This window comes from Pseudophryne corroboree, chromosome 7 (genome assembly GCF_028390025.1).
Source record: "Pseudophryne corroboree isolate aPseCor3 chromosome 7, aPseCor3.hap2, whole genome shotgun sequence".
NCBI classification, from domain to species: domain Eukaryota; kingdom Metazoa; phylum Chordata; class Amphibia; order Anura; family Myobatrachidae; genus Pseudophryne; species Pseudophryne corroboree.
In genome coordinates, this window is record NC_086450.1 from 66,793,068 (window position 1) to 66,820,906 (window position 27,839).

The 27,839-nt window shown below is 48.8% G+C and overlaps 2 protein-coding genes across 8 annotated transcripts in view; one reads left to right on the forward strand and one right to left on the reverse strand.

Annotated features, from left to right (window-relative positions):
* The window catches only part of DIP2A (disco interacting protein 2 homolog A), a 152,069-nt gene extending 143,956 nt beyond the window's left edge, over positions 1-8,113 (forward strand). For 4 of the 7 annotated variants that reach the window (XM_063933257.1, XM_063933258.1, XM_063933262.1 and 1 more), the window contains 13 exons: positions 704-825; positions 1,372-1,483; positions 1,573-1,682; positions 1,864-1,994; positions 3,237-3,405; positions 3,618-3,788; positions 4,026-4,055; positions 5,032-5,093; positions 5,566-5,623; positions 6,451-6,525; positions 6,609-6,783; positions 6,868-6,991; positions 7,103-8,113. In XM_063933257.1, the coding sequence (XP_063789327.1) occupies positions 704-825; positions 1,372-1,483; positions 1,573-1,682; positions 1,864-1,994; positions 3,237-3,405; positions 3,618-3,788; positions 4,026-4,055; positions 5,032-5,093; positions 5,566-5,623; positions 6,451-6,525; positions 6,609-6,783; positions 6,868-6,991; positions 7,103-7,355 (1,592 nt within the window). In that variant the 3' untranslated portion in view covers positions 7,356-8,113. The remainder of the gene's footprint in view (positions 1-703; positions 826-1,371; positions 1,484-1,572; positions 1,683-1,863; positions 1,995-3,236; positions 3,406-3,617; positions 3,789-4,025; positions 4,056-5,031; positions 5,094-5,565; positions 5,624-6,450; positions 6,526-6,608; positions 6,784-6,867; positions 6,992-7,102) is intronic. The other 3 variants (XM_063933259.1, XM_063933260.1, XM_063933261.1) reach the window with 2 other exon arrangements.
* A 460-nt stretch (positions 8,114-8,573) lies between these two features.
* The window catches only part of PRMT2 (protein arginine methyltransferase 2), a 29,449-nt gene continuing 10,183 nt past the window's right edge, over positions 8,574-27,839 (reverse strand). The window contains 2 exon segments of the mRNA XM_063932552.1: positions 8,574-8,977; positions 9,074-9,245. Of these exon segments, the coding sequence (XP_063788622.1) occupies positions 8,937-8,977; positions 9,074-9,245 (213 nt within the window). The 3' untranslated portion in view covers positions 8,574-8,936.

Below are 27,839 nucleotides of genomic sequence, written 5' to 3' on the forward strand. Positions count from 1 at the left end.
AGTGGAGCCCGATGCTGGTGTTAAAAATACGGGGGACCCCTACTCTTTTTGTCCCCCGTATTTTTGGCACCAGGCGCAGAGCCCGGTGCTGGTTTTAAAAATACGGGGGATCCCCTGTCAATTTTTTCCCCGCATTTTTAGAACCAGGACCAGCTCGAAGAGCCCGAGGCTGGTTATGCTTTGGAGGGGGGACCCCACGCCATTTTTTTTTAGGATTTTACCGTTCCAGCAATAAAAAAAAAAAAAAAAAAAATATTTTAAAAAATATATAAATATTTGTGCCTCCAAAAAAAAAGTACCTAATCCCTTCTAATATAAATAGATATGCTATTCCTAAAAAAAAAAACACCCAAAAAAACATGTTTAAAATTTTTTTTATTGTTTTCACCCTCCAAAGTGTGGCGGATTGAAAATGACGAATTTGCTGTCTAAAAGCACTGCTGTCGAATTTCCAAACTTGAATTGAATATGCTTTGGTCGAATTGCAGCACTTGTATCATTGCAGAAAAGTCGAATTTGCAAAAATTCGAATTTCAAAAAGTCGAATTTTGAAAGTCCGTTTTTTGGTCGGAAAGCACTGAATTGCATAGGCGAATTTTTTTTTTTGGGCGAAAATGACCCGAAATTCGACAATTTCGGGAATTCGACCGCAATTGCATATACCCCTATGGGTTTTATACATGTATTTATTTTCTACGTTTAGGTATTGACCTTATTGCCACATTTTTTGGCTGCCTCTATGCTGGATGTATTCCCATCACCGTGCGGCCTCCTCACCCTCAGAACCTCACAACTACCCTTCCCACCGTCAAGATGATTGTAGAGGTGAGTGCAGAATGGGTGCTTTGCTGATGATGTCATCTGCCTGATGCTTTTACTCTGAGAACAGTGATGTCGCTATTATAGCTGACCAAATATAATATAAGGGGACCTATTTATAAATGTAAGCTGGAATGATGGATGAAGTAATGCTGACATAAATAAAGAGTATAATTTACTTCTATACTTTGTCTTCTTTAGGTGGTAGCACATTTTTAATTTTGGCACTTTCATCAGGTTGCCGTCTCGTTACGGTATATCTCTGATAGTAACGGACACTATATATATATATATATATATATATATATATATATATATATATATATATATATATATATATATATATATATATATATATATATTAGACTATCCTGTATATGAGCGCTGTGAAATTGGCACATGGGTCATCTGTAACTCTCACTTCAAATGTTAAGTCCAGTGGGGGCAATGGCTATGAAAGCTACCGTACCATGTGTTTGGTTACCGTTTTGTGTGCATGGACAGATTTTAGTAAAATGTATAATACTCAGTCACTATTATTCTTCTATGTAGGTCAGCAAATCTGCTTGCATCTTGACTACACAAGCAATAATGCGTTTGCTCAAATCAAAAGAAGCTGCTGCTGCTGTAGACATCAAAACATGGCCAACAATTCTTGACACCGGTAAGAAGCTTAATCCTGGCCTTGTGACCATTGTATTCAGAGACGCTATGGTTCTGCGCTAATAGTGGTTGTTGCTTTGCTTTCCGCAGAAGACATGCCTAAGAAGAAGATCGCATGTGTGTTTAGGCCAACGTCACCAGACACTCTGGCCTATTTGGATTTCAGTGTGTCTACAACGGGGATCTTAGCTGGGGTGAAGGTGAGATGGTAACTCCTCCCGGTCATAATCTCTGTGTTTGTAGGGTGGGGTATCTGTGTGTTCATACTTGGGCCTACGTGCTCACAGACCCTATACACATTCATCTTCCATCCTCCACTTTACAGGTCATGTTTGTAACACACAAAATGTATAATGTTGAATTCTTCCCTTTTCCCTTCAGATGTCTCACTCAGCCTGCAGTGCCTTATGCCGGTCCATTAAGCTGCAATGCGAGCTGTACCCATCGCGTCAGATTGCCATCTGCCTAGACCCCTACTGTGGGTTAGGCTTTGCTCTTTGGTGCTTGTGCAGGTAAAATGTCCTCTTCCTTCTACTTTTTAAAGTCGTCCCCTTTACCTGATAAACTGTACTCGCTGCCTAAATGCAGTGGAGGCGTCCATTTTGTCAGCTGAACCAATTTTAATTTTCTTTCTCCTGTGATGCCCTTATTTCCTAATGAATTAATATGCTGAATGGTTCAGCTACAAAATGGCTTCCTATGTTGTGTGTGTATAGGTGTCATATACACTCCAAAGAGCCAGAATGTAGCTGTGAGCTGTGGCAGCTTTTCCAGTCAGCATTGCAATGGTTATTTATAGGATATCCCTCCTGTAAATGGAGCGGTGGATACAGTGCGTTTATAAGTAATTTCAGAGAGGACAGAGTTGCGCATGAGTAGCCATTGATGTGTGGTCATGTGAACGATACAGATTAAGGTGCGCATGAGTGGCCATTGATGTGTGGCCATATGAATGATACAGATTAAGGTGCGCGTGAGTAGCCATTGATGTGTGGTCATATGAATGATACAGATTAAGGTGCGCGTGAGTGGCCATTGATGTGTGGTCATATGAACGATACAGATTAAGGTGCGCATGAGTAGCCATTGATGTGTGGTCATATGAACGATACAGATAAAGGTGCGCATGAGTGGCCATTGATGTGTGGTCATACGAACGATACAGATAAAGGTGCGCGTGAGTAGCCATTGATGTGTGGTCATATGAACGATACAGATTAAGGTGCGCATGAGTGGCCATTGATGTGTGGTCATATGAACGATACAGATTAAGGTGCGCATGAGTAGCCATTTATGTGTGGTCATATGAACGATACAGATTAAGGTGCGCATGAGTAGCCATTGATGTGTGGTCATATGAACGATACAGATATAGGTGCGCGTGAGTAGCCATTGATGTGTGGTCATATGAACGATACAGATTAAGGTGCGCATGAGTGGCCATTGATGTGTGGTCATATGAACGATACAGATTAAGGTGCGCATGAGTGGCCATTGATGTGTGGTCATATGAACAATACAGATTAAGGTGCGCATGTGTGGCCATATGAACAATACAGAAACATCTCTAGTGTATAGATGAGACGGCTGAGATGTCTGATGTTGTTATAAAGCTGGTGTGGATATATCTTACATTTGGGATCGGTCAGATAGAAATGTTCCCCAGCCAAAGACCATTTTATGAATTATTTTCAGTATGTTACGCAGCCTCCATTTACTTTTTGTCCTCATTTAATATGTTCTCTCTCCGACAGTATTTACTCTGGGCACCAATCCATCCTTGTGCCACCACTAGAGCTAGAGACTAATGCGTCTCTGTGGCTGAGTGCCGTCAGTCAGTACAAAGTCCGAGTTACGTTTTGCTCCTATTCGGTCATGGAGATGTGTACTAGAGGCCTGGGCACACAGACGGGCACCCTTAAGGTATCTCCTTGTTGTGTTGCCTTGCTTCTTGTCTGTTTATTTACCCACTTCTGGTTTTTGTTCCCTTGTTTCATTCCTAACCCTGTGTTTTATAGACTTCCCCCTACCCCCCAACCCTTCCTCCCTTCCCATTCTGCTTTCTGTCTGTCATGTGCTCCGTTCCTTTCCCAATCCCTATACTCACTCCCTGATCCCTTCCTTCCCTTCACCAGTCACGGGGTGTGAATCTGTCCTGTGTACGTACGTGCATGGTGGTAGCAGAGGAGCGGCCACGCATCTCACTGACTCAGTCCTTCTCAAAGTTGTTCAAGGATCTGGGACTGTCTACCAGAGCGGTTAGCACCACGTTCGGCTGCCGTGTCAACGTGGCCATCTGTTTACAGGTGAGGGTGTCCTGCCGGGACTATATGTACCATTCTGCTGAATTTGGTGAGGCCTGTGTGGAGCTTATCATCTTACTACATGTTCCCAAGGCAGTGTGGAGCCGGTCATGTTGTGACATTTGTGTGTGCAGATGAGTCTCTCACCTCTGATTGCTGTCGCGGTCTCACCTCTGATTACTCCCGCTATCGCTGTCTTACCGTTTCGTCTCTCACTTTTCTTTGTGGTTCCTCTTTCAGCCCAACAGACTGGGCAAGCTTGCTGATCAGGTATGGTGTCTGCATGTATGTGCGCTGACCTGCTGACCGTGCTTTGCTCTGGCTCCGCTGGGCAGTGCAGTATAGGTGTGTGTGTGTCAGCCCTGTAGCTGCAGGGGTGGGGGCTCATTTCAAGAATGGGCATAACTCCTAAACCTTATTGCCAGTTACTTATTTAGTGCACACATATTCCGCAGCGCTTTATGGGGTCAGTCATGTCGGTCCCTGCACAAGTGGAACTTGCACTATGTATTCCCTACCACATGGACACACGTACATTAGGTTTGGACACGCGTACATTAGGTTGTTGTTTTTTTTATATTTACAGAATCCGATTAAAATACCCGCATATTTTTGAATTGTTATGAAACCCACACAAGCATGGGGAGGACATACAAACTCCACACACATAAGGCCTTTGTGGGAGTTGAACCCGAGACCTCAGCCCTGTGAGGCGCAGTAATATTGTTAACCACTACACCAGCCGTGCTGGTGCTTGTAGTTGATTTTTGTAAGCAGAGCATATGAATAAAGAGGGTGCAATTAATTTGCCGGTGGTCAAGATGCCAACGCCAGAATCCCAATATCCAACAATGCCGACAGCCCGAATCCTGGCGCATAGCGACTATTCCCACTCGTGGGTGTCCACGACACCTGAGTGAGAATAGAGCCTGTTGCGAGCCACTCTCAGCACTCGCCCTGCTGCCGGCGTTCTGGCGGGCGGGATGCCGCTGCCGGAATCTTGACAGCCGGCATCCCGCCCCCTGGTAAATAGTATGTAATCCTGAATAAGTGCCTAAGAGTTCTGGCATTTGTATGTAATGGGAGCGTCGGGTTAGCAGGGAAAGGCAGAGGACCAGGCATCATGCGCTTTTATAGAGTGTCTGTGCTGCTTCTCACCTGCATGGCAGCTCCTGCTCCTATTCATGTTTATCTGTTTCTCTCTTTTATCAGCTGAAAATCAATAATTGCCTCTGGTACTTTATAGGGCACTGCCGGTCCTGACCCAACCACGGTCTTTGTAGACATGCGTGCGCTGCGCCATGACAGGTATAGTCCACTGCCCCAACCACTTGTTGTATGTGCTGCTTTTGGGGGTTTTCTTTCCCCTTCTCTAATGGGGTGTGGTTCATCAAATCGACAGTATCTAGGTCGACAATGTTTAGGTCGACCACTGTAGGTCGACATGGATGGAAGGTCGACAGGGTTTCTAGGTCGACATGTGCTAGGTCGACAGGTCTAAAGGTCGACATGAGGATTTGTATATATTTTTTGGTGTCGTTTTCTTCGTCATGCTTCGGGCATTGTGCCTTCGCTTCGCTCGGCACAGATTACCGTTCCAATCGTAGTCCACGTGGATCGTTAAGTATGAAAAAATTCAAAAAAAGAAAAAAAAATGTAAAAAACTCACGTCGACCTAGAAACCCTGTCGACCTTCCATCCATGTCGACCTAGTGACTGTCGACCTAGATACTGTCGATCTTCAGACCGGATCCCCTCTAATGATATCTGTTCTCTTAAGAGTGCGCCTGGTGGAGAGAGGTTCCCCGCACAGTCTGCCACTGATGGAGTCCGGAAAGGTGAGATCGCTTTCAGTGTGGCTTAATAGTATTATTATTACATTTTATTTATTGATAAGGTGCCACAAGTGTTTTGCAGCGCCGTACATATAACACACATTAGAACAATACAGGGTATACAGAACTTAACATCACAGAAAACTAAAACAGAACACAGGTAACAATTAGCACCACAGTTCTCAGTACACACTGCTTCCTGACATCTCGGCTGTAAAGGAGTAATCGGCATACTACTGGGGGTGGTCCGCCATTGGAAGAGATGAACAGTCACAGGCGAGAGGAGATGCGGGTATAGACAGTCGCTGAGTGGGAGAGAGCTCTAATTGAAGTGCAAGAGAAAGAGGGCTGTGAGAACAGGAGGGAAGAGGGACCTGCCCCAAGGAGCTTGCAATCTAGGGGAAGAGGGAGATAGACAGGTGACATGAGGTACAAGCTAGGGGAAGGTGGCCTGGTGTCATGAAGTAAGCGAGGCAGAGATGGCCATGGCATGAGGATGAGAGTGTGGCCTCAAGACTGGGCTATGTGGAAGGGTAGGCTTTCATGAACAGGCGAGTTTTCAGTGCCCGTTTGAAGCTTTACAAGGTCGGGGAGAGTCTAATAGAGAAAAGTAGCGTGTTCCAGTGCAGAGGGGCAGCGCAGGAAAAATCTTGGATTCACACATGGGATGTAGTGATTAGGGTAGACTGTAATATTGCAGATGCTATTATGGAGACTGCGCAGCAAGTTCTGAGCCGCATGCGTTGTCTTGCCTTAGGAGCTGTCCGTTTCCAGGGCCGAAGTCTCTTTTAAAAAAAAAAAAAAAAAAATTGTTTTAATTAATTTAATAGATTCTTCCCGGTGTGAAAGTCATTATCGCGCACACAGAGACCAAAGGACCCCTTGGCGACTCTCATTTGGGAGAGGTAAGCTGGACGGTTGTCTTTTTAACTATAGATAGTGAAATCATAAAGGAGTAATTTGTTTTCCTCAAACACGTCTTCACCAGGTTTGGGTTAGCAGTCCGCACAATGCAAATGGTTACTACACTGTGTATGGGGAAGAGGCTCTGCACGCCGACCACTTCAACGCGCGGCTCAGCTTTGGAGACACACAGACTGTTTGGGCACGTACGGGATACCTTGGCTTTCTCCGCAGAACTGAGCTGACTGATGCCAGTGGAGGTAAGAGACTTGTCGGAGAGTTTGGTTGTTCGGAGGAACATGTAAAGACAAATGTCATTGCTATTAACAATGAACCTTTCACAGAGAGGCATGATGCATTGTATGTGGTCGGATCCCTTGACGAGACCTTGGAGTTACGGGGCATGAGATACCATCCGATCGACATAGAAACCTCAGTCATTCGCTCTCACAAGAACATTGCTGAATGGTAAGTTTAGGACTAGGGGCGGTTACACTTGTAGGAAAGAAATGTGTCGGTTCTATTCCTCTAATTTATTTATTTTTCTTTCCGGTCCCCCTCCCCCCCCTCCCTCCTCAGTGCGGTTTTCACCTGGACAAACCTTCTGGTGGTCGTCTTGGAACTAGACGGGCTGGAGCAGGAGGCCCTTGACCTTGTAGCCCTAGTGACAAACGTAGTCCTGGAGGAACATTATCTCATTGTGGGAGTTGTCGTCATTGTAGACCCCGGAGTTATTCCCATCAACTCTCGAGGAGAGAAGCAACGGATGCATCTACGGGATGGATTTCTTGCCGATCAGCTCGATCCTATATATGTTGCATATAATATGTGAAATTAGGACAAATTGCTTATTGCCTTACACGATCATGCACTTGGGGGGGCCTGGGAAATGGATTGCAGCTGAGGGAGGAGACTACGTATTACTTCCATTCATCAAGGTGCTGGATTGCTGCTGTCTTCCTTCTCAGGTGATGAGTCTTCCCACCACCACCCGATTGTGCTTCTAGTCATAGACGAAGGAAGACGTCTTGTTGCCAAGAATGTAGAGCAGAATGTGACTAGCGACCTGTAACCTCTTACTGTGACCGTGGATGTAGCTTCCTTCACACTCACTCCAAGTGACTGGTTCTCTTTCTGTGCAACGTACACCCTGCCTCCTTACAGAGCTCAAACTCATGCAATAATGTGAACCTCTGGATCTACTGAATCATCTGAGCACAGATTTATTAGAATTATTTTTTATCTATATAGCTAAAGGAGGTGATTGCACCCTCTGCCGGACTTGTCCAAAGCGTGAATGTTCACCAGCCGTTAATGAGCTGCTACTTCACTTCTCCTCATCATTGAACTGAATGTAATTATGTACAGAAACTGTATAATTTATTAAGTGCATCAGCCCGCAGGACGCCCTCATTGCTTCCGAAGCAAGAGGGACAGAACCACTTAAATTTTAACACTGTAGTTTTTTTATAGCAAAAAAATATATATATATAAAAAAAAAAAACAACAACTCCATTAAGCACTACAAAGCCTGACAGTTACCTGTGATATTACAATTGGATAAAAAGCACATTAAACATTTTAAAAATGTCTGTGGTACATTTGGTTGTGCTGCCAGTCTTTAGCCCGGTGTTATATGCTTTATTATTTCATTAAAGGCACATACAGGTCCTCATACACCTGGCGTCTATACGCTGCAACTGAGATGCTCCGAGACTCAGTGTACCGTATTTTTCTACAACTATTGCCTCTTATGCGCATTGCAGCCACTCGGTGTACTACAGATACTGAGCTGCCACTGTAACTGCACAGGAATTAATTTTGCACAGGTATAGAGTTGCAAGTGAAGCAACATAACTTGGCGTGAGCAAAAGCAGCCGCCGCTGGAATCAGACTCGGGCAGATTTATTAAGCCTGGTGAAGTGATAAAGCAGAAGGTGATAACGCATCAGCCAATCAGCTCCTAACTGCCATGTTACAGGCTGGGTTTGAAAAATGACAGGAGCTGACTGGCTGGTGTGTTATCACCTTCCGCTTTATCACTTCACCAGGCTTAATAAATCTGCCCCTGAGTCGCACATCAAATTATCAGTGCAATGTTTCACTCCCACTTTTAATTATGCAAATAAGATGCATATTTTGAGCGAGAAAGACACTTGGTGCAGCAGAGAAGTCTGGGACATGGCACGCCAAGAGGGGATGTTTGGCGCGACTCGAACAGCAGTGTGTGAAGACACATTTGCAGTCACCCTGTGGATTTCCAGCCTGCTGTGGAACCACAACTCCTGGAATTCTGGAGAGTGAAAGCCACTAGCACCAGGCAATGCTTATGGGATTCAGCTGCATCATCTACTAATGTTATTGCACAGCTGCATGTGTGCATCTTGCAGAAGCTTGTGCCATATCAGTGCAGTTATTCCTTTATCTCCATATTGAGAATTCCTTGCAGCCAACCTGCCAACAATAGAAACATAGTGTGACTTCACTGACCAATATCTGACCAAGCCCTGTGTTCATATTGCCCTATGCAGCTGTCAGGGGCATACTCACACTGGGCGATGCTGCAAGTGCTGTACTGGTAATAGACCAGCTCAGCGTAACGGACAAGTGACGTCTCCAGGTAGGATTCCTGCAGAATACCGCGGAGCCAGTTATCCAGTCTCCTCTGTGAACTTGCAGGGGCTGGTCCAGCAGGAAGAGGGTGTGCTTCCAGTGTGTAAGCCTGCAGAGATCAAGGTGTATAATAAGATGAGTGAAGGATAAAGGTAAATGGGATAGACAGTGGGCAAGTGATTGGTATGAGTTGGGATGGTGACGCTTTTCTAAGTATAAGACTTTATGAAGAGGTAACGCTCTTTTATATGTGGTATGCGTCTACACAGAAGGACCAGCATTTAGAGTTCTTGTATATTTCATGTCCGATATTTAAAGATCTCTTTAATAAGTTAAATTACCTACTCGGTTTTTCTCAACGTACCATGACATAAAAGTAGACTGGTAGAAAGGTGTATATGGTTCCCAGGGCCATCTCGGCTACCGCTGTATTATGTAGGGCTGATGTAGAAGTGCCCACATTACCATCCAACGCTTGGACAAACTGTTGTGACTGCCAGCTTGTTAAAGCTGCATGATCTGCACACACCACTCCAAGTGAAGGGCTATGGATGCCACCTGACCAGAGTCTAGCGTAGGGACTGCCCCGCCTAATCTAGCTTTGATTATGGACCACAGATTAAGAACCAATTTTGGTTTCCAAAAAGATCAGCATTTTCTCCTTTTTCCTATCTGGGGCACACTGGACCATGGGGTTGTCAGATGGTCTGAAGGAGCTGGACTAAATAGTCTAGTATAACTTTAAGAGACAGAAGGGTCTATTTACTAAGCCTTTGATGGCGATAAAGTGGACACAGATAAAGTACCAGCCAATCATCTTTTCTCTAACGTCCTAGTGGATGCTGGGAACTCCGAAAGGACCATGGGGAATAGCGGCTCCGCAGGAGACTGGGCACAACTAAAAGAAAGCTTTTAGACTACCTGGTGTGCACTGGCTCCTCCCACTATGACCCTCCTCCAAGCCTCAGTTAGATTTCTGTGCCCGGCCGAGCTGGATGCACACTAGGGGCTCTCCTGAGCTCCTAGAAAGAAAGTTTATTTTAGGTTTTTTATTTTACAGTGAGACCTGCTGGCAACAGGCTCACTGCATCGAGGGACTAAGGGGAGAAGAAGCGAACCTACCTGCTTGCAGCTAGCTTGGGCTTCTTAGGCTACTGGACACCATTAGCTCCAGAGGGATCGACCGCATGGAACTGGCCTTGGTGTTCGTTCCCGGAGCCGCGCCGCCGTCCCCCTTACAGAGCCAGAAGCAAGAAGAGGTCCGGAAAATCGGCGGCAGAAGACATCAGTCTTCACCAAGGTAGCGCACAGCACTGCAGCTGTGCGCCATTGCTCCTCATGCACACTTCACACTCCGGTCACGGAGGGTGCAGGGCGCTGAGGGGGGGGCGCCCTGTGCAGCAATAAAAACATCTTGGCTGGCAAATATATCACAATATATAGCCCCAGAGGCTATATATGTGATAAATACCCCTGCCAGAATCCATAAAAAAGCGGGAGAAAAGTCCGCGAAAAAGGGGCGGAGCTATCTCCCTCAGCACACTGGCGCCATTTTCTCTTCACAGTGCACCTGGAAGACAGCTCCCCAGGCTCTCCCCTGTAGTTTGCAGGCTCAAAGGGTTAAAAAGAGAGGGGGGGGGGGACTAAATTTAGGCGCAATATTGTATATACAAGCAGCTATTGGGAAAAATTCACTCAATATAGTGTTAATCCCTAAATTATATAGCGCTCTGGTGTGTGCTGGCATACTCTCTCTCTGTCTCCCCAAAGGGCTGTGTGGGGTCCTGTCCTCAGTCAGAGCATTCCCTGTGTGTGCGGTGTGTCGGTACGGCTGTGTCGACACGTTTGATGAGGAGGCTTATGTGATGGCAGAGCAGATGCCGATAAATGTGATGTCGCCCCCTGTGGGGCCGACACCAGAGTGGATGGATAGGTGGAAGGTATAAACAGACAGTGTCAACTCCTTACATAAAAGGCTGGATGACGTAACAGCTATGGGACAGCCGGCTTCTCAGCCTGCGCCTGCCCAGGCGTCTCAAAGGCCATCAGGGGCTCAAAAACGCCCGTTCCCTCAGATGGCAGACACAGATGTCGACACGGAGTCTGACTCCAGTGTCGATGAGGTTGAGACATATACACAATCCACTAGGAACATCCGTTACATGATCCCGGCAATAAAAAATGTGTTACACATTTCTGACATTAACCCAAGTACCACTAAAAAAAAAAAAGGGTTTTATGATAAGAAACTGGTAATTTCTAAAAAGTTACTGATGGCGTACCCTTTCCCGCCAGAGGATAAGTTACGCTGGGAGATATCCCCTAGGGTGGATAAGGCGCTCACACGTTTGTCAAAAAAGGTGGCACTGCCGTCTTAGGATACGGCCACTTTGAAGGTACCTGCTGATAAAAAGCAGGAGGCTATCCTGAAGTCTGTATTTACACACTCAGGTACTAGACTGAGACCTGCAGATAGTGCTGCTGCAGCGTGGTCTGTAACCCTGTCAAACAGGGATACTCTTTTGCGAACATAAGACGTCGTCTTATATATGAGGGATGCACAGAGGGATATTTTGCCGGCTGGCATCCAGAATTAATGCAATGTCCATTCTGTCAGGAGGGTATTAGAGACCCGACACTGGACAGGTGATGCTGACTTTAAAAGGCACATAGAGCCTTATAAGGGTGAGGAATTGTTTGGGGATGGTCTCTGGGACCTCGTATCCACAGCAACAGCTGGGAAGAAAAATTTTTTACCTCAGGTTTCCTCACAGCCTAAGAAAGCACTGTATTATCAGGTACAGTCCTTTCGGCTTCAGAAAAGCAAGCGGGTAAAAGGCGCTTCCTTTCTGCACAGATACAAGGGAAGAGGGAAAAAGCTGCACCAGTCAGCCAGTTCCCAGAATCAAAATTCTTCCCCCGCTTCCTCTGAGTCCACTGCATGACGCGGGGGCTCCACAGGCGTAGCCAGGTACGGTGGGGGGCCGCCTCAAAAATTTCAGCGATCAGTGGGCTCGCTCACAGGTGGATCCCTGGATCTTTCAAGTAGTATCTCAGGGGTACAAGCTGGAATTCGAGGCGTCTCCCCCCCGCCGTTTCCTCAAATCTGCCTTGCCGACAACTCCCTCAGGCAGGGAGGCTATGCTAGAGGCAATTCACAAGCTGTATTCCCAGCAGGTGATAGTCAAAGTACCCCTACTTCAACAAGGACGGGGTTACTATTCCACACTGGTTGTGGTACCGAAACCGGACGGTTCGGTGAGACCCATTTTAAATTTGAAATCCTTGAACACATACATAAAAAAATTCAAGTTCAAGATGGAATCGCTCAGGGCGGTTATTGCAAGCCTGGAGGAGGGGGATTACATGGTATCCCTGGACATCAAGGATGTCCCCATTTACCATCCTCACCAGGAGTCCCTCAGATTTGTGGTACAGGATTGCCATTACCAATTCCAAACACTGCCGTTTGGACTGTCCACGGCACCGAGGGTCTTTACCAAGGTAATGGCAGAAATGATGATACTCCTTCGAAAAAAGGGAGTTTTAATTATCCCGTACTTGGACGATCTCCTTATAAAGGCGAGGTCCAAGGGGAGCAGTTGTTGGTCGGAGTAGCACTATCTCGGGAAGTGCTACAACAGCTCGGATGGATTCTATACATTCCAAAGTCACAGCTGGTTCCTACCACACGCCTGCTGTTCCTGGGGATGGTTCTGGATACAGAACAGAAAAAAGTTTTCTCCCGCAGGAGAAAGCCAAGGAGCTGTCATCTCTAGTCAGAGACCTCCTGAAACCAAAACAGGTATCGGTGCATCACTGCACACGAGTCCTGGGAAAAATGGTAGCTTCTTACGAAGCAAAATTCCATTCGGCAGGTTCCATGCAAGAACCTTTCAGTGGGACCTCTTGGACAAGTGGTCGGGATCGCATCTTCAGATGCATCGGCTGATAACCCTGTCTCCAAGGACCAGGGTATCTCTACTGTGGTGGCTGCAGAGTGCTCATCTTCAAGAGGGCCGCAGATTCGGCATACAGGACTGGGTCCTGGTAACCACGGATGCCAGCCTTCGAGGCTGGGGGGCAGTCACACAGGGAAGAAATTTCCAAGGACTTTGGTCAAGTCAGGAGTCGTCCCTACACATAAATATTCTGGAACTGAGGGCCATTTACAATGCCCTAAGTTTGGCAAGGCCTCTGCTTCAACACCAGCCGGTACTGATCCAATCAGACAACATCACGGCAGTCGCCCATGTAAACCGACAGGGCGGCACAAGAAGCAGGATGGCGATGGCAGAAGCCACAAGGATTCTCCGATGGGCGGAAAATCACGTCTTAGCACTGTCAGCAGTGTTCATTCCGGGAGTGGACAACTGGGAAGCAGATTTCCTCAGCGGACACGACCTACACCCGGGAGAGTGGGAACTTCATCCAGAAGTCTGCCAACTGTTGGTAAACCGTTGGGAAAGGCCACAGGTGGACATGATGGCGTCCCGCCTAAACAAAAAACTAGATATTGCGCCAGGTCAAGGGACTCTCAGGCAATAGCTGTGGACGCTCTAGTGACACCGTGGGTGTACCAGTCGGTTTATGTATTCCCTCCTCTGCCTCTAATACCAAAGGTACTGAGAATAATAAGAAAACGAGGCGTAAGAACGATACTCGTGGTTCCGGATGGACCAAGAAGAGCTTGGTACCCTGAACTTCAAGAAATAATATCAGAGGACCCATGGCCTCTACCGCTCAGACAGGATCTGCTACAGCAGGGGCCCTGTCTGTTCAAAGACTTACCGCGGCTGCGTTTGACGGCATGGCGGTTGAATTCCGGATCCTAAGGGAAAAGGGCATTCCGGAGGAAGTCATTCCTACGCTGATAAAAGCCAGGAAAGAAGTAACCGCAAACCATTATCACCGTATTTGGCGAAAATATGTTGCGTGGTGTGAGGCCAGGAAGGCCCCAACAGAGGAATTTCAGCTGGGTCGTTTTCTGCACTTCCTACAGTCAGGAGTGACTATGGGCCTAAACTTGGGTTCCATTAAGGTCCAGATTTCGGCTCTGTCGATTTTATTCCAGAAAGAACTGGCTTCACTGCCTGGAGTTCGGACATTTGTAAAGGGAGTGCTACATATTCAGCCCCCTTTTGTGCCTCCTGTGGCACCTTGGGATCTCAACGTGGTGTTGAGTTTCCTAAAATCACATTGGTTTGAGCCACTTAAAACTGTGGATTTGAAATATCTCACGTGGAAAGTGGTCATGTTATTGGCCTTGGCTTCGGCCAGGCGTGTGTCAGAATGGGCGGCCTTGTCAGGTAAAAGTCCTTATCTGATTTTCCATATGGATAGGGCAGAATTGAGGACTCGTCCCCAGTTTCTCCCTAAGGTGGTATCAGCTTTTCACTTGAACCAACCTATTGTAGTGCCAGCGGCTACTAGGGACTTGGAAGATTCCAAGTTACTGGACGTAGTCAGGGCCTTAAAAAATTATATTTCCAGGACGGCTGGAGTCGGGAAAACTGACTCGCTTTTTATCCTGTAGGCACCCAACAAAATAGGTGCTCCTGCTTCTAAGCAGACTATTGCTCGCTGGATTTGTAGCACAATTCAGCTGGAGCATTCTGCGGCTGGATTGCCGCATCCTAAATCAGTAAAAGCCCATTCCACGAGGAAAGTGGGCTCACCTTGGGCGGCTGCCCGAGGGGTCTCGGCTTTACAACTTTGCCGAGCAGCAACTTGGTCAGGGGCAAACACGTTTGCTAAATTCTACAAATTTGATACCCTGGCTGAGGAGGACCTGGAGTTCTCTCATTCGGTGCTGCAGAGTCATCCGCACTCTCCCGCCCGTTTGGGAGCTTTGGTATAATCCCCATGGTCCTTTCGGGGTTCCCAGCATCCACTTAGGACGTCCGAGAAAATAAGATTTTACTCACCGGTAAATCTATTTCTCGTAGTCCGTAGTGGATGCTGGGCGCCCATCCCAAGTGCGGATTGTCTGCAATACTTGTATATAGTTATTGTTAACTAAAGGGTTATTGTTATGAGCCATCTGTTGAGAGGCTCAGTTATGTTTCATACTGTTAACTGGGTATAATATCACGAGTTATACGGTGTGATTGGTGTGGCTGGTATGAGTCTTACCCGGGATTCAACATCCTTCCTTATTGTGTCAGCTCTTCCGGGCACAGTATCCTTACTGAAGTCTGGAGGAGGGTCATAGTGGGAGGAGCCAGTGCACACCAGGTAGTCTAAAAGCTTTCTTTTAGTTGTGCCCAGTCTCCTGCGGAGCCGCTATTCCCCATGGTCCTTTCGGAGTTCCCAGCATCCACTACGGACTACGAGAAATAGATTTACCGGTGAGTAAAATCTTATTATAACTGTCATTTTTCAAATACAGTTTGTGACACAACAGTTAGGAGCTGTTTGACTGGTACTTTATCTCCATTCAAGGCTTAGTAAATAGACCCCAGAGCTCCTCCCCTCTGCTACCCCTGGTTATCAGTGTGAATTACTTGCCCATGGGAGCTGGGTTGTATTGCCTTATGCTCCATATCTTGTTGGTTGGTTATGCTGGTTTGCACATTGCACAAGTTGTACTGATAACCAGGGGTTGCAGAGAGGAGGAGCTCCGTCTTAGACTAACTTTAAGTGCCAGCTCCTTCGAGCCCCCTTACAATTTATGGTCCAGTGTCTCCCAGATGGCATCAGAAAAAAGGATTTAATGGTAAGTACAGAAATACTGGGGGAGTTTGACAGATATTAGTGTAACATAGTACAATATTTTATTTCTGCTTCGGGGTACACTGGGCTCCACAAGTCTGGACAATGGGGTGTAGAGTAGGATCTTGATCCGAGGCACCAACAGGCTCAAAGCTTTGACTGTTCCCAGAATGCACAGCGCCGCCTCCTATATCACCCCGCCTCCCAGCACAGGAGCTCAGTTTGTCAGTTGGTGCTGCAGTAAGCAGGCACTTAACAGAGGGGCTGCTCCAAGCAGCCCTGAGAAAAGCTTTTCTCTGACGTCCTAGTGGATGCTGGGGACTCCATAAGGACCATGGGGAATAGACGGCTCTGCAGGAGACTGGGCACATCTAAGAAAGATTTAGGACTATCTGGTGTGCACTGGCTCATCCCCCTATGACCCTCCTCCAAGCCTCAGTTAGATTTCTGTGCCCGGCTGAGCTGGATGCACACTAGGGGCTCTCCTGAGCACCTAGAAGAAAGTATAGTTTAGGTTTTTTATTTTCAGTGAGACCTGCTGGCAACAGGCTCACTGCAACGAGGGACTAAGGGGAGAAGAAGCGAACCTACCTAAGTGGTGGTAGCTTGGGCTTCTTAGGCTACTGGACACCATTAGCTCCAGAGGGATCGAACACAGGACCCGACCTCGTCGTCCGTTCCCGGAGCTGCGCCGCCGTCCCCCTTACAGAGCCAGAAACAAGAAGGTGGTCCGGAAAATCGGCGGCTGAAGACTTCTGTCTTCTCCAAGGTAGCGCACAGCACTGCAGCTGTGCGCCATTGCTCCTCATGCACACCACACACTGCGGTCACTGATGGGTGCAGGGCGCTGGGGGGGGCGCCCTGAGCAGCAATAATAACACCTTGGATGGCAAAACTAACACCATATATAGCCCCAGAGGCTATATAGGTGTATATTAACCCCTGCCAGAAACGATAAAATAGCGGGAGAAAGCCCGCCGAAAAAGGGGCAGAGCCAACTCCCTCAGCACACTGGCGCCATTATTCCCTCACAGCTTCGCTGGAAGGAAGCTCCCTGGCTCTCCCCTACAGTCCTGCACTACAGAAAGGGTAAAAAAGAGAGGGGGGGGGCACAATTTAGGTGCAGTATATATATTATAGGCAGCTATAGGGGAAAACACTCTGTATAGTGATATCCCTGTGTTATATAGCGCCCTGGTGTGTGCTGGCATACTCTCCCTCTGTCTTCCCAAAGGGCTTTGTGGGGTCCTGTCCTCTGTAAGAGCATTCTCTGTGTGTCTGCTGTGTGTCGGTACTGCTGTGTCGACATGTATGATGAGGATAATGATGTGGAGGCGGAGCAAATGCCTGTGAATGTGATGTCACCCCCTGCGGGGTCGACACCAGTGTGGATGGACTTATGGAAGGAATTACGTGATAGTGTCAGCTCCTTACATAAAAGGTTTGACGACATAGGACAGCCGGCTACTCAGCTTGTGCCTGTCCAAGCATCTCAAATGTCATCAGGGGCTATAAAACGCCCGCTACCTCAGATGACAGATACAGATGTCGACACGGATACCGACTCCAGTGTCGACGATGATGAGACGAGTGTACCCTCCAATGGATCCACCGGTTGTATGATTGAGGCTATGAAAAATGTTTTACACATTTCTGATGATACCCCAGGTACCACAAAAAAGGGTATTATGTTTGGTGAGAAAAAACTACCAGTAGTTTTTCCTGCATCTGACGAATTAAATGAGGTGTGTGAGGAAGCGTGGACTTCCCCAGATAAGAAATTGATCATTTCTAAACGGTTAATGGCTGCGTACCCTTTCCCGCCAGAGGATAGGTCACGCTGGGAAACACCCCCTAGGGTAGATAAAGCATTGACACGCTTATCAAAGAAGGTGGCACTACCGTCTCCGGATACGGCCGCCCTAAAAGAACCTGCTGATAGAAAGCTGGAAAGTACCCTAAAAGCTATATACACACACACTGGCATTATATTGAGACCCGCTATTGCATCAGCTTGGATGTGCAGTGCTGCTGCTGCGTGGTCAGACTCCCTGTCGGAAAACATTGATACCATGGATAGGGACAATATTTTGCTAACGATTGACCATATAAAAGACGCGGTCTTACACATGCGTGATGCACAGAGGGATATTTGCCGGCTGGCATAAAAAATAAGCGCTATGTCCATTGCCGCCAGACGGGGGTTATGGACTAGGCAATGGTCAGGTGATGCCGACTCCAAGCGGCACATGGAAGTTTTACCCTATAAAGGGGCGGAACTTTTTGGGGAAGGTCTTTCAGACCTCGTTTCCACAGCTACTGCTGGGAAATCGACTTTTTTGCCACAGGCTACCCCACAGCAAAAGAAAGCACCGTATTATCAGGTACAGTCCTTTCGGCCCCAGAAAAATAAGCGGGCTAGAGGCTCATCCTTTCTGCCGAGGGGCAGAGGAAGGGGGGAAAAGCTGCAGCACACAGCTAGTTCCCAGGAGCAGAAGTCCTCCCCTGCGTCCGGTAAGTCCACAGCATGACGCTGGGGCTGCTCAGGCGGAATCGGGAACGGTGGGGGCACGTCTCAGGTTTTTCAGCACACAGTGGGCTCTCTCACAAGTGGATCCCTGGGTCCTTCAAGTAGTATCTCAGGGGTACAGGCTGGAATTCGAGACGTCTCCCCCCCCCCCGCCGTTTCCTAAAATCTGCCTTGCCGGCAACTCCCTCTGCCAGGGAGGCAGTGTTGGTGGCTATTCAAAAACTGTATTCACAGAAAGTGATCGTCAAGGTACCCCTCCTTCAGCAAGGAAAGGGTTACTACTCCACAATGTTTGTGGTACCGAAACCGGACGGTTCGGTGAGACCCATCTTTAAATTTAAAAACCTTGAACACTTATATCAAAAGGTTCAAGTTCAAGATGGAATCGCTCAGGGCGGTTATTGCGAGCCTGGAGGAGGGGGATTACATGGTATCCCTGGACATCAAGGATGCGTACCTGCATGTCCCCATTTACCCTCCGCACCAGGAGTACCTCAGATTTGTGGTACAGGACTGTCACTATCAGTTCCAGACGCTGCCGTTCGGGTTATCCACGGCACCGAGGGTCTTTACCAAGGTAATGGCCGAAATGATGATGCTCCTTTGCAAGAAGGGAGTTTTAATTATCCCGTACTTGGACGATCTCCTGATAAAGGCGAGGTCCAAAGAACAGTTGATAGTGGGGGTGGCACTTTCTCAGGAAGTGCTACAACAGCACGGCTGGATTCTAAACATTCCAAAGTCACAGCTGGTCCCGACGACACGTCTTCTGTTCCTGGGAATGATTCTGGACAACAGACCAGAAAAGAGTGTTTCTTCCACTGGAAAAAGCCGAGGAATTGTCATCTCTGGTCAGAGACATTCTAAAACCAGGAAAAGTGTCGGTACATCAATGCACACGAGTCCTGGGAAAAATGGTAGCTTCGTACGAAGCAATTCCATTCGGAAGGTTCCACGCAAGGACGTTCCAGTGGGACCTGTTGGACAAATGGTCCGGGTCCCATCTCCAGATGCAACAGCGGATAACCCTATCGGCCAGAACCAGGGTGTCGCTGCTGTGGTGGCTGCAGAGGGCTCATCTACTAGAGGGCCGCAGATTCGGAATACAGGACTGGGTCCTGGTGACCACGGATGCCAGCCTTCGGGGCTGGGGGGCAGTCACAAAGGGAAGAAATTTCCAAGGACTGTGGTCAAATCAGGAGATTTCTCTTCACATAAATATCCTGGAGCTAAGGGCCATTTACAATGCCCTAAGCCAGGCAAGACCCCTGCTTCAAAACCAGCCGGTACTGATCCAGTCAGACAACATCACGGCGGTCGCCCATGTAAACAGACAGGGCGGCACGAGAAGCAGGATGGCGATGGCAGAAGCCACAAGGATTCTCAGATGGGCAGAGAATCATGTGTTAGCACTGACGGCAGTGTTCATTCCGGGAGTGGACAACTGGGAAGCAGACTTCCTCAGCAGGCACGACCTCCACCCGGGAGAATGGGGACTTCATCCAGAAGTCTTCCAAATGCTGGTCAACCGGTGGGAAAAACCACAGGTAGACATGATGGCGTCCCGCCTCAACAAGAAGTTGAAAAGATTTTGCGCCCGGTCAAGAGACCCTCAGGCGATAGCGGTGGACGCTCTAGTGACACCATGGGTGTACCAGTCGGTTTATGTGTTTCCTCCTCTACCTCTCATACCCAAGGTACTGAGAATAATAAGAAGGCGAGGAGTGAAAACCATACTCGTGGTTCCGGATTGGCCAAGAAGAGCTTGGTACCCGGAACTTCAAGAGATGCTTACAGAGGACCCTTGGCCTCTGCCGCTCAGACAAGACCTGCTGCAGCAGGGACCCTGTCTGTTCCAAGACTTACCGCGGCTGCGTTTGACGGCATGGCGGTTGAACACCGGATCCTGAAGGAAAAGGGTATTCCGGAGGAAGTCATCCCTACCCTGATCAAAGCCAGGAAGGATGTCACCGCAAGACATCACCGCATTTGGCGAAAATATGTTGCTTGGTGTGAGGCCATGAAGGCCCCGACGGAGGAATTTCAACTGGGTCGATTCCTGCACTTCCTGCAAGCAGGGGTGACGTTGGGCCTCAAATTGGGGTCCATAAAGGTCCAGATTTCGGCTCTGTCGATTTTCTTCCAAAAAGAACTGGCTTCTCTGCCCGAAGTTCAGACATTTGTCAAAGGAGTACTGCATGTTCAGCCTCCTTTTGTGCCCCCAGTGGCACCTTGGGATCTCAATGTGGTTTTGGCATTCCTGAAATCACATTGGTTCGAACCACTTAAGACTGTGGATTTAAAATATCTCACGTGAAAAGTGGTCATGCTGTTGGCCTTGGCGTCGGCCAGGCGGGTTTCAGAATTGGCGGCTTTGTCTTGTAAAAGCCCTTATCTGATTTTCCATATGGATAGGGCAGAATTGAGGACTCGTCCTCAGTTTCTCCCAAAGGTGGTCTCAGCTTTTCACTTGAACCAACCTATTGTGGTGCCTGCGGCTACTAGGGACTTGGAGGATTCCAAGTTGCTGGACGTAGTCAGGGCCCTAAAAATTTATATTTCCAGGACGGCTGGAGTCAGAAAGACTGACTCGCTGTTTATCCTGTATGCACCCACCAAGCTGGGTGCTCCTGCTTCTAAGCAGTCTATTGCGCGCTGGATTTGTAGCACTATTCAGCTGGCGCATTCTGCGGTAGGCTTACCGCAGCCTAAATCTGTAAAAGCCCATTCCACACTGAAGGTGGGCTCATCTTGGGCGGCTGCCCGAGGGGTCTCGGCTTTACAACTTTGCCGAGCAGCTACTTGGTCGGGGGCGAACACGTTTGCAAAATTCTACAAATTTGATACCCTGGCTGAGGAGGACCTGGAATTCTCTAATTCGGTGCTGCAGAGTCATCCGCACTCTCCCGCCCGTTTGGGAGCTGTGGTATAATCCCCATGGTCCTTACGGAGTCCCCAGCATCCACTAGGACGTCAGAGAAAATAAGATTTTACTCACCGGTAAATCTATTTCTCGTAGTCCGTAGTGGATGCTGGGCGCCCATCCCAAGTGCGGATTGTCTGCAATACCTGTACATAGTTATTGTTATAAAAAGCGTTTATTGTGTCAGCTCTTCTGGGCACAGTTCCTAACTGAGGCTTGGAGGAGGGTCATAGGGGGAGGAGCCAGTGCACACCAGATAGTCCTAAATCTTTCTTAGATGTGCCCAGTCTCCTGCGGAGCCGTCTATTCCCCATGGTCCTTACGGAGTCCCCAGCATCCACTATGGACTACGAGAAATAGATTTACCGGTAAGTAAAATCTTATTTTTATGAGGTAAAAAGTGAAGACTTCAAGGGCAGCAGCGGTGGTAAATGTCTTGTGACAATCACTGCTGCAGCTCCAGCTCTCCCCAGCGGCGCTGTACACTCCCGAGCCCTGGTTGCCGGGTACCTACAGCGCAGGCTCCGGTTTTCTTCATGTTAGACACACACGACTGGGGCTTTCCAGGATCGCGTGGCCGCGCTTCGGGAGGTGGTAAGTGGGACCCTGTCTTTATCGCGATCCGGTGCGGTCAGTGGATACAGGCGATCCCACTAGATCACCAGGGCATGGGCACAGGTCAGGTTTTCTCTTAAAACCGATTTTAATATCGCCCACAGTACCCGGTGGTTTTGCCAGCAAGGGGGATGAGGCTTAGACCTGAAGCCCCTCCCCCAGGGCGCCATTTCCAGCAAGTGTTCCCGCCCTGGAGCTGTATCTCTGTCTTTTCCTCACTACCTGTCAGTGTCTGCGGCGCCATTACTCCTCAGCTCACTGTTCCTGGGACTGCTTGGGCAAATCCTCCTATGTAAAGCCGCCTGGTTGTCAGCGCTGTGCCTTTACATGACACTTAAGTATTCTACCTGCCTTTTTAGTCAGTGTTAGTAAGAAAGAGTGCATTTAGTCAGGGTTTTATAGTACAATTACCCTGTGATATACATCCAGTTCTTACTGTGTAGTGTTATATCTACTGTTATATAGCTGTGTAAGCTAGTCCAGTGCAGTATTATTGTCTGTAATAACCTCTGCATTGTACAAACTGTGACTATTTGTGTGTGCATTGATAGCTGAGTGGTGTCCATCTCGTGTCTTTCACTTAATTTGCTATCCCTATAGTCTATAACCTGAGGGGGCTTGGTGCGTCAGGTGTTATCTAATATAGGATTTTCACAAAGATATACTGTATTACGTATTTTTCTCTGTGATTTAGTCACCATATCTCTCCTTTATCTCTGCTGGTGCTGCCTACACTGCGCAGGGGTTTGGGTTTAGGGATATAGTGCTGCTAATAATTGTACTGTGTTACCTCATACTGCAAGTTATATCATGTCTACTTCTGAGGGTAACGGTTCTGGGGCTGAACACACTGCTGGTGTTGCTGAAGCCACAGGCACATATGGGGTGAATATAGCAGCTGTGGGCTCTGGTTCTGGGGGCTCCTTGCCCCCCAGTGGGACTGTGGCAACGGAGGCACATACTGACCCTCCGTGGGCCGCTTTTTCCACGCTTCTGCATACGCTAGTTCATAAACTAACACCCCCTATGGGACCCCCAATGCCGGTACAACCGTATGCGGTCCCTGCAGCTAACCCGCCGTGGGCGGACGATTTATCTGCTCAATTAAAGAAGTTGAACTAGTCCCTAACTACTAAAAAGTCTGACCATCGCTCGCCTAAGTCCAAGAGGTCCTCTAAGCGAGCGCTCGTCTCCTCACAATCCACTGCTGTCACTGACACCTCGTCTGATGAAGACAGCACATACACTGACCCCACAGGTTCTGACTCCGATACGGCAGATGGGGAGGGTAGTTCACATGTGGATGTTCCTGATCTTTTGGAGGCTATTAAGTTAATTCTGCAGATTACGGATGATCCCGAGCCATCCGTTCCTCCTAAGAAACCAGATAGGTTCAAGCGTCAGAAGGTGATTAAACAAGTTTTACCTCACTCTGACCACCTAGTGGATATACGTCAGGAACCCTGGCAAAGCCCGGGTACGAAGTTTGTGCCTCAAAAGAAGATGCTGGCTCGCTATCCCCTTGCGCCAGAGCTGTCTAAGAATTGGGAAACGCCTGCTCCAGTAGACTCACATGTGGCTAGGATGGTGGTTTCCTCAGCTCTACCTGTCACTACCGTCGCGTCTCTAAAGCCTACGGATAAACGTGTCGAGGGTTGTCTAAAAGCGATTTACACCCTCACGGGTGCTGCACAAAGGCCCGCTATTGCAGCTACATGGGCGGCAGAGGCTATTGAAGCATGGGCCTTGGAGTTAGAAGCTGAAATCTCCTCTGACCATGCTAGACAATGCTTGTCATATACTGTCACAGCTTCTCGCTATATTAAAGAGGCGGCTTCTGATGCCGGTATCCTAGCAGCCAAGGCCTCCATTACGTCAGTCCTGACTCGCAGGATATTATGGCTGAGATCCTGGTCTGTGGATCCGGACTCTAGAAAAACCCTGGAGGTACTCCCTTTCAAGGGGGATATTCTGTTTGGGGAGGACTTAAATAAGATAGTGGCTGACTTGGCTACTGCCAAAACTGCCTGTCTGCCTAATACACTCCTTCTGTGTCGAAGGCCAAAGGCACGTCCTTTCGCCCCTTTCGTCCTTCAGGTAAAGCAAAAGGTCAGGCGTACCATAGGCAGGCCCGCACTTCCAAACCCGGTAAGCCGAAGCCCAAAAGAGCCTGGGCTGCCCGTCAGCCAGCAGCCAAGACCGATAAGCCTGCCGCATGATGGGGCGGGCCTCCCCCTGGGGGATCCCAAGGTGGGGGGCCGGCTTCTACGGTATACCCAGGAATGGTTGAAGACCACTTCAGATGCCTGGGTATGGGAAGTCATCACTCAAGGTTACGCCATAGCCTTCAAAAACCGACCCCCTCATCGATTTTGCCAGACAGACGTCCCGTCGGACCAGACAAAGCCAAACACTCTGCATTTGGTGGTACAGACCCTCCTGGATACAGGAGTCGTAGTACAGGTGCCTCTTGCTCAGAGGGCCCGGGGGTACTATTCTCTGCTGTTTCTAGTCCCGAAATCGAATGGGTCCTCCCGGCCCATTCTCAACCTCAAGGCACTGAACAAGTTTGTGAAGGTTTCCAAGTTCCGTATGGAAACCCTTCGCTCTATAGTTCTGGCCTTGGAACCTGGGGACTACATGGTCTCCCTGGACATACAGGATGCTTACCTGCATATTCCTATAGCAGTGTCACAACAATACCTGAGGGTCGCTATTGGCAACCTCCATTACCAGTTTCGGGCGTTACCAAAGTTATGGCGGTGATGACGGTGGTACTCCGCCGTCAAGGGGTCAGGATACTGCCGTGTCTGGACGACTTGTTAATCCTGGCAAATTCCCCAGATCTTCTCCTGCGTCATCTGGATGTGACGGTCCGGTTTCTACAAGCCCACGGGTGGCTCATCAACTGGAAGAAATCCTCCCTGGTCCCTGCTCAGAGCATGGTGCATCTGGGAGCGCTGTTGGACACTCACAACCAGAGGTTGTTCTGGTCTCAGGAGAAAGTCCTGAAACTTCAGAACAGGATTCGTTGCTTCCTTTCTCGTCCGCAAGTGTCGATACATTCGGCAATGCAGGTGCTGGGCCTCATGGTCTCAGCATTCGACATGGTGGAGTATGCTCAATTCCATTCTCGCCCCCTCCAGAAGCTGATTCTAGCCAAGTGGGACGGCCTGCCTCACCGGATCAGGTCTCAAATGATCTCTTTGACTCCGGAGGTCCGTCTGTCGCTGCTCTGGTGGCTCCAGGACCGACAATTGTGCAGAGGCCGTCCCTTCTGGATATCCAACTGGGTCCTGTTGACGACAGATGCCAGTCTAAGAGGTTGGGGCGCTGTGCTGGAGCAACACTCCTTGCAGGGTCGGTGGAATCACTCCTCTCGATCAACATTCTGGAATTGCGGGCGGTCTTCAATGCGTTCAACCTAGCCCAGCATTTGATTCAGAACCGTCCAGTTCAAGTACAGTCGGACAACGCCACCACAGTGGCTTACATAAATCATCAAGGCGGCACTCGAAGCCGTTTGGCAATGAAGGAAGCCTCACGGATTCAACGTTGGGCAGAATGCCATCTACCGGCAATATCGGCAATATTCATTCCGGGAGTCCTGAATTGGGAAGTGGACTTTCTCAGTCGTCAGGACGTGCATGCCAGCGAGTGGGGCCTCCATCCAGAAGTGTTTCAACTCCTCGTGGAAAGGTGGGGTCTTCCAGATGTGGATCTGATGGCGTCTCGACACAATCACAAGGTTCCGGTCTTCGGAGCAAGGACAAGGGATCCTCAAGCAGCATTCGTGGATGCGCTGGCAGTGCCGTGGAGGTTTCGGCTGCCGTACGTGTTCCCTCCGGTGTCACTCCTGCCCAGGGTAATTCGGAAGTTCAAGCAAGAAAAAGGAAATCTGCTTCTCATAGCTCTGGCGTGGCCCAGACAGCACTGGTTCTCAGACCTGCAAGGCCTATCGTCAGAGCGTCCACTTCTACTTCCACAACGTCCAGACCTCCTCGTTCAGGGCCCCGTGTCTACCAGGACCTAGCCCGGCTGTCTTTGACGGCGTGGCTCTTGAAGCTTCCGTCTTAAGAGCTAAGGGTTTTAGGCCTGCGTCTGGCCTCCCTCAAGGTTCATATTTCGGTGTGGTTTCAGAGAAAAATTGCGACTTTACCTGATGTTCATACTTTCACTCGGGGTGTGTTGCGTATCCAACCTCCCTATGTCCCGCCTGTGGCTCCTTGGGACGTGTCGGTGGTTTGGAGGCGTTGCAGGAGCCTCCATTTGAACCTCTTGGTTCAGCTGACCTTAAGTGGCTTTCCCTTAAGGTGGTGTTCTTGCTGGCTATTGCCTCTGCTAGAAGAGTGTCGGATTTGGGTGCCTTGTCTTGTAGTTCCCCATATCTGATTTTTCACCATGACCGGGCGGTTCTTAGGACTCGTCCTGGATATTTACCTAAGGTGGTTTCTTCGTTCCACCTTAATCAGGAGATTGTGGTTCCAGCTTTTGTCTCTCCTGATTTGTCTCCCAAAGAGTGGTCTTTGGATGTGGTACGGGCTCTCCGTATCTATGTGAAGAGAACTGCTTCTATTCGAAAGTCTGATTCTCTCTTTGTTTTGTTTGGATTTCACAAACGTGGCTGGCCTGCTCACAAGCAGACCCTGGCCAGATGGATTAGAATGGTGATTGCGCATGCTTATGTGAAGGCTGGTCTGTCGGCTCCTGTTCACATTACGGCCTATTCTACTCGGTCTGTTGGACCTTCTTGGGCGGCCCAACGTGGTGCGACCCTTGACCAATTGTGCAAGGCGGCTACGTGGTCCTCCGGGAACACGTTCATAAGGTTCTATGCCTTCGATACTGCCGCTTCTCAGGATGCTTCCTTTGGACGCCGGGTTCTTGTGCTCGCTACAGTGTGTCCCCTCTCATAAGGAACTGCTTTAGGACATCCCCATTGTCCAGACTTGTGGAGCCCAGTGTACCCCGCAGCAGAAAACGAGTTTTATGGTAAGAACTTACCCTTGTTAAGGGGGACCTCTACCACCACTTTCTGGAGAAAAAGTTTGTGAATTGCCTCCACCACTATCGCCCTTTCCATGGGGGAAGCTGGTAAGGCCGATTTCAGGAAACGGTGAGGGGGCATCACCTCGAATTCCAGCTTGTATCCCTGAGACACAATTTGTATAGCCCAAGGATCCACCTGTGAGCGAACCCACTGGTGGCTGAAATGTCGGAGACGCGCGCCCACCGCTCCTGGCTCCGCCTGTGGAGCCCCAGCCTCATGCGGTGGACTTAGTGGAAGCGGGGGAAGACTTTTGTTCCTGGGAACTAGCTGCGTGGTGCAGCTTTTTTCCTCTACTCCTACCTCTGGCAAGAAAGGACGCACCTCTGACCTTCTTGCTCCTCTGAGAACGAAAGGACTGCATTTGGTAATACGGTGCTTTCTTAGGTTGTGGAGGGACATAAGGCAAGAAATTTGACTTCCCAGCCGTAGCTGTGGAAACGAGGTCTGAGAGACCGTCCCCAAACAATTCCTCACCCTTATAAGGTAAAACCTCCATGTGTTTTTTAGAGTCGGTATCCCCTGTCCATGGCCGAGTCCACAGGACCCTTCTGGCAGAAATGGACATAGCGTTAACTCTAGAGCCCAGCAGGCAAATGTCCCTCTGGGCATCCCGCATATATAGGACCGCGTCCTTGATATGTGCCAGGGTCAGTAGAACAGTGTCCCTGTCCAGGGTATCTAACTCCTCAGACAGAGAATCCGTCCATGCAGCAACTGCACTACACATCCAGGCCGAAGCAATTGCTGGCCTCAGCAGTGTGCCAGAATGTGTATAAACTGACTTCAGGATAGCTTTCTATCAGCAGGATCCTTTAGGGCGGCCGTAACCGGAGATGGCAGGGCCACCTTTTTAGACAAGCGTGTCAATGCC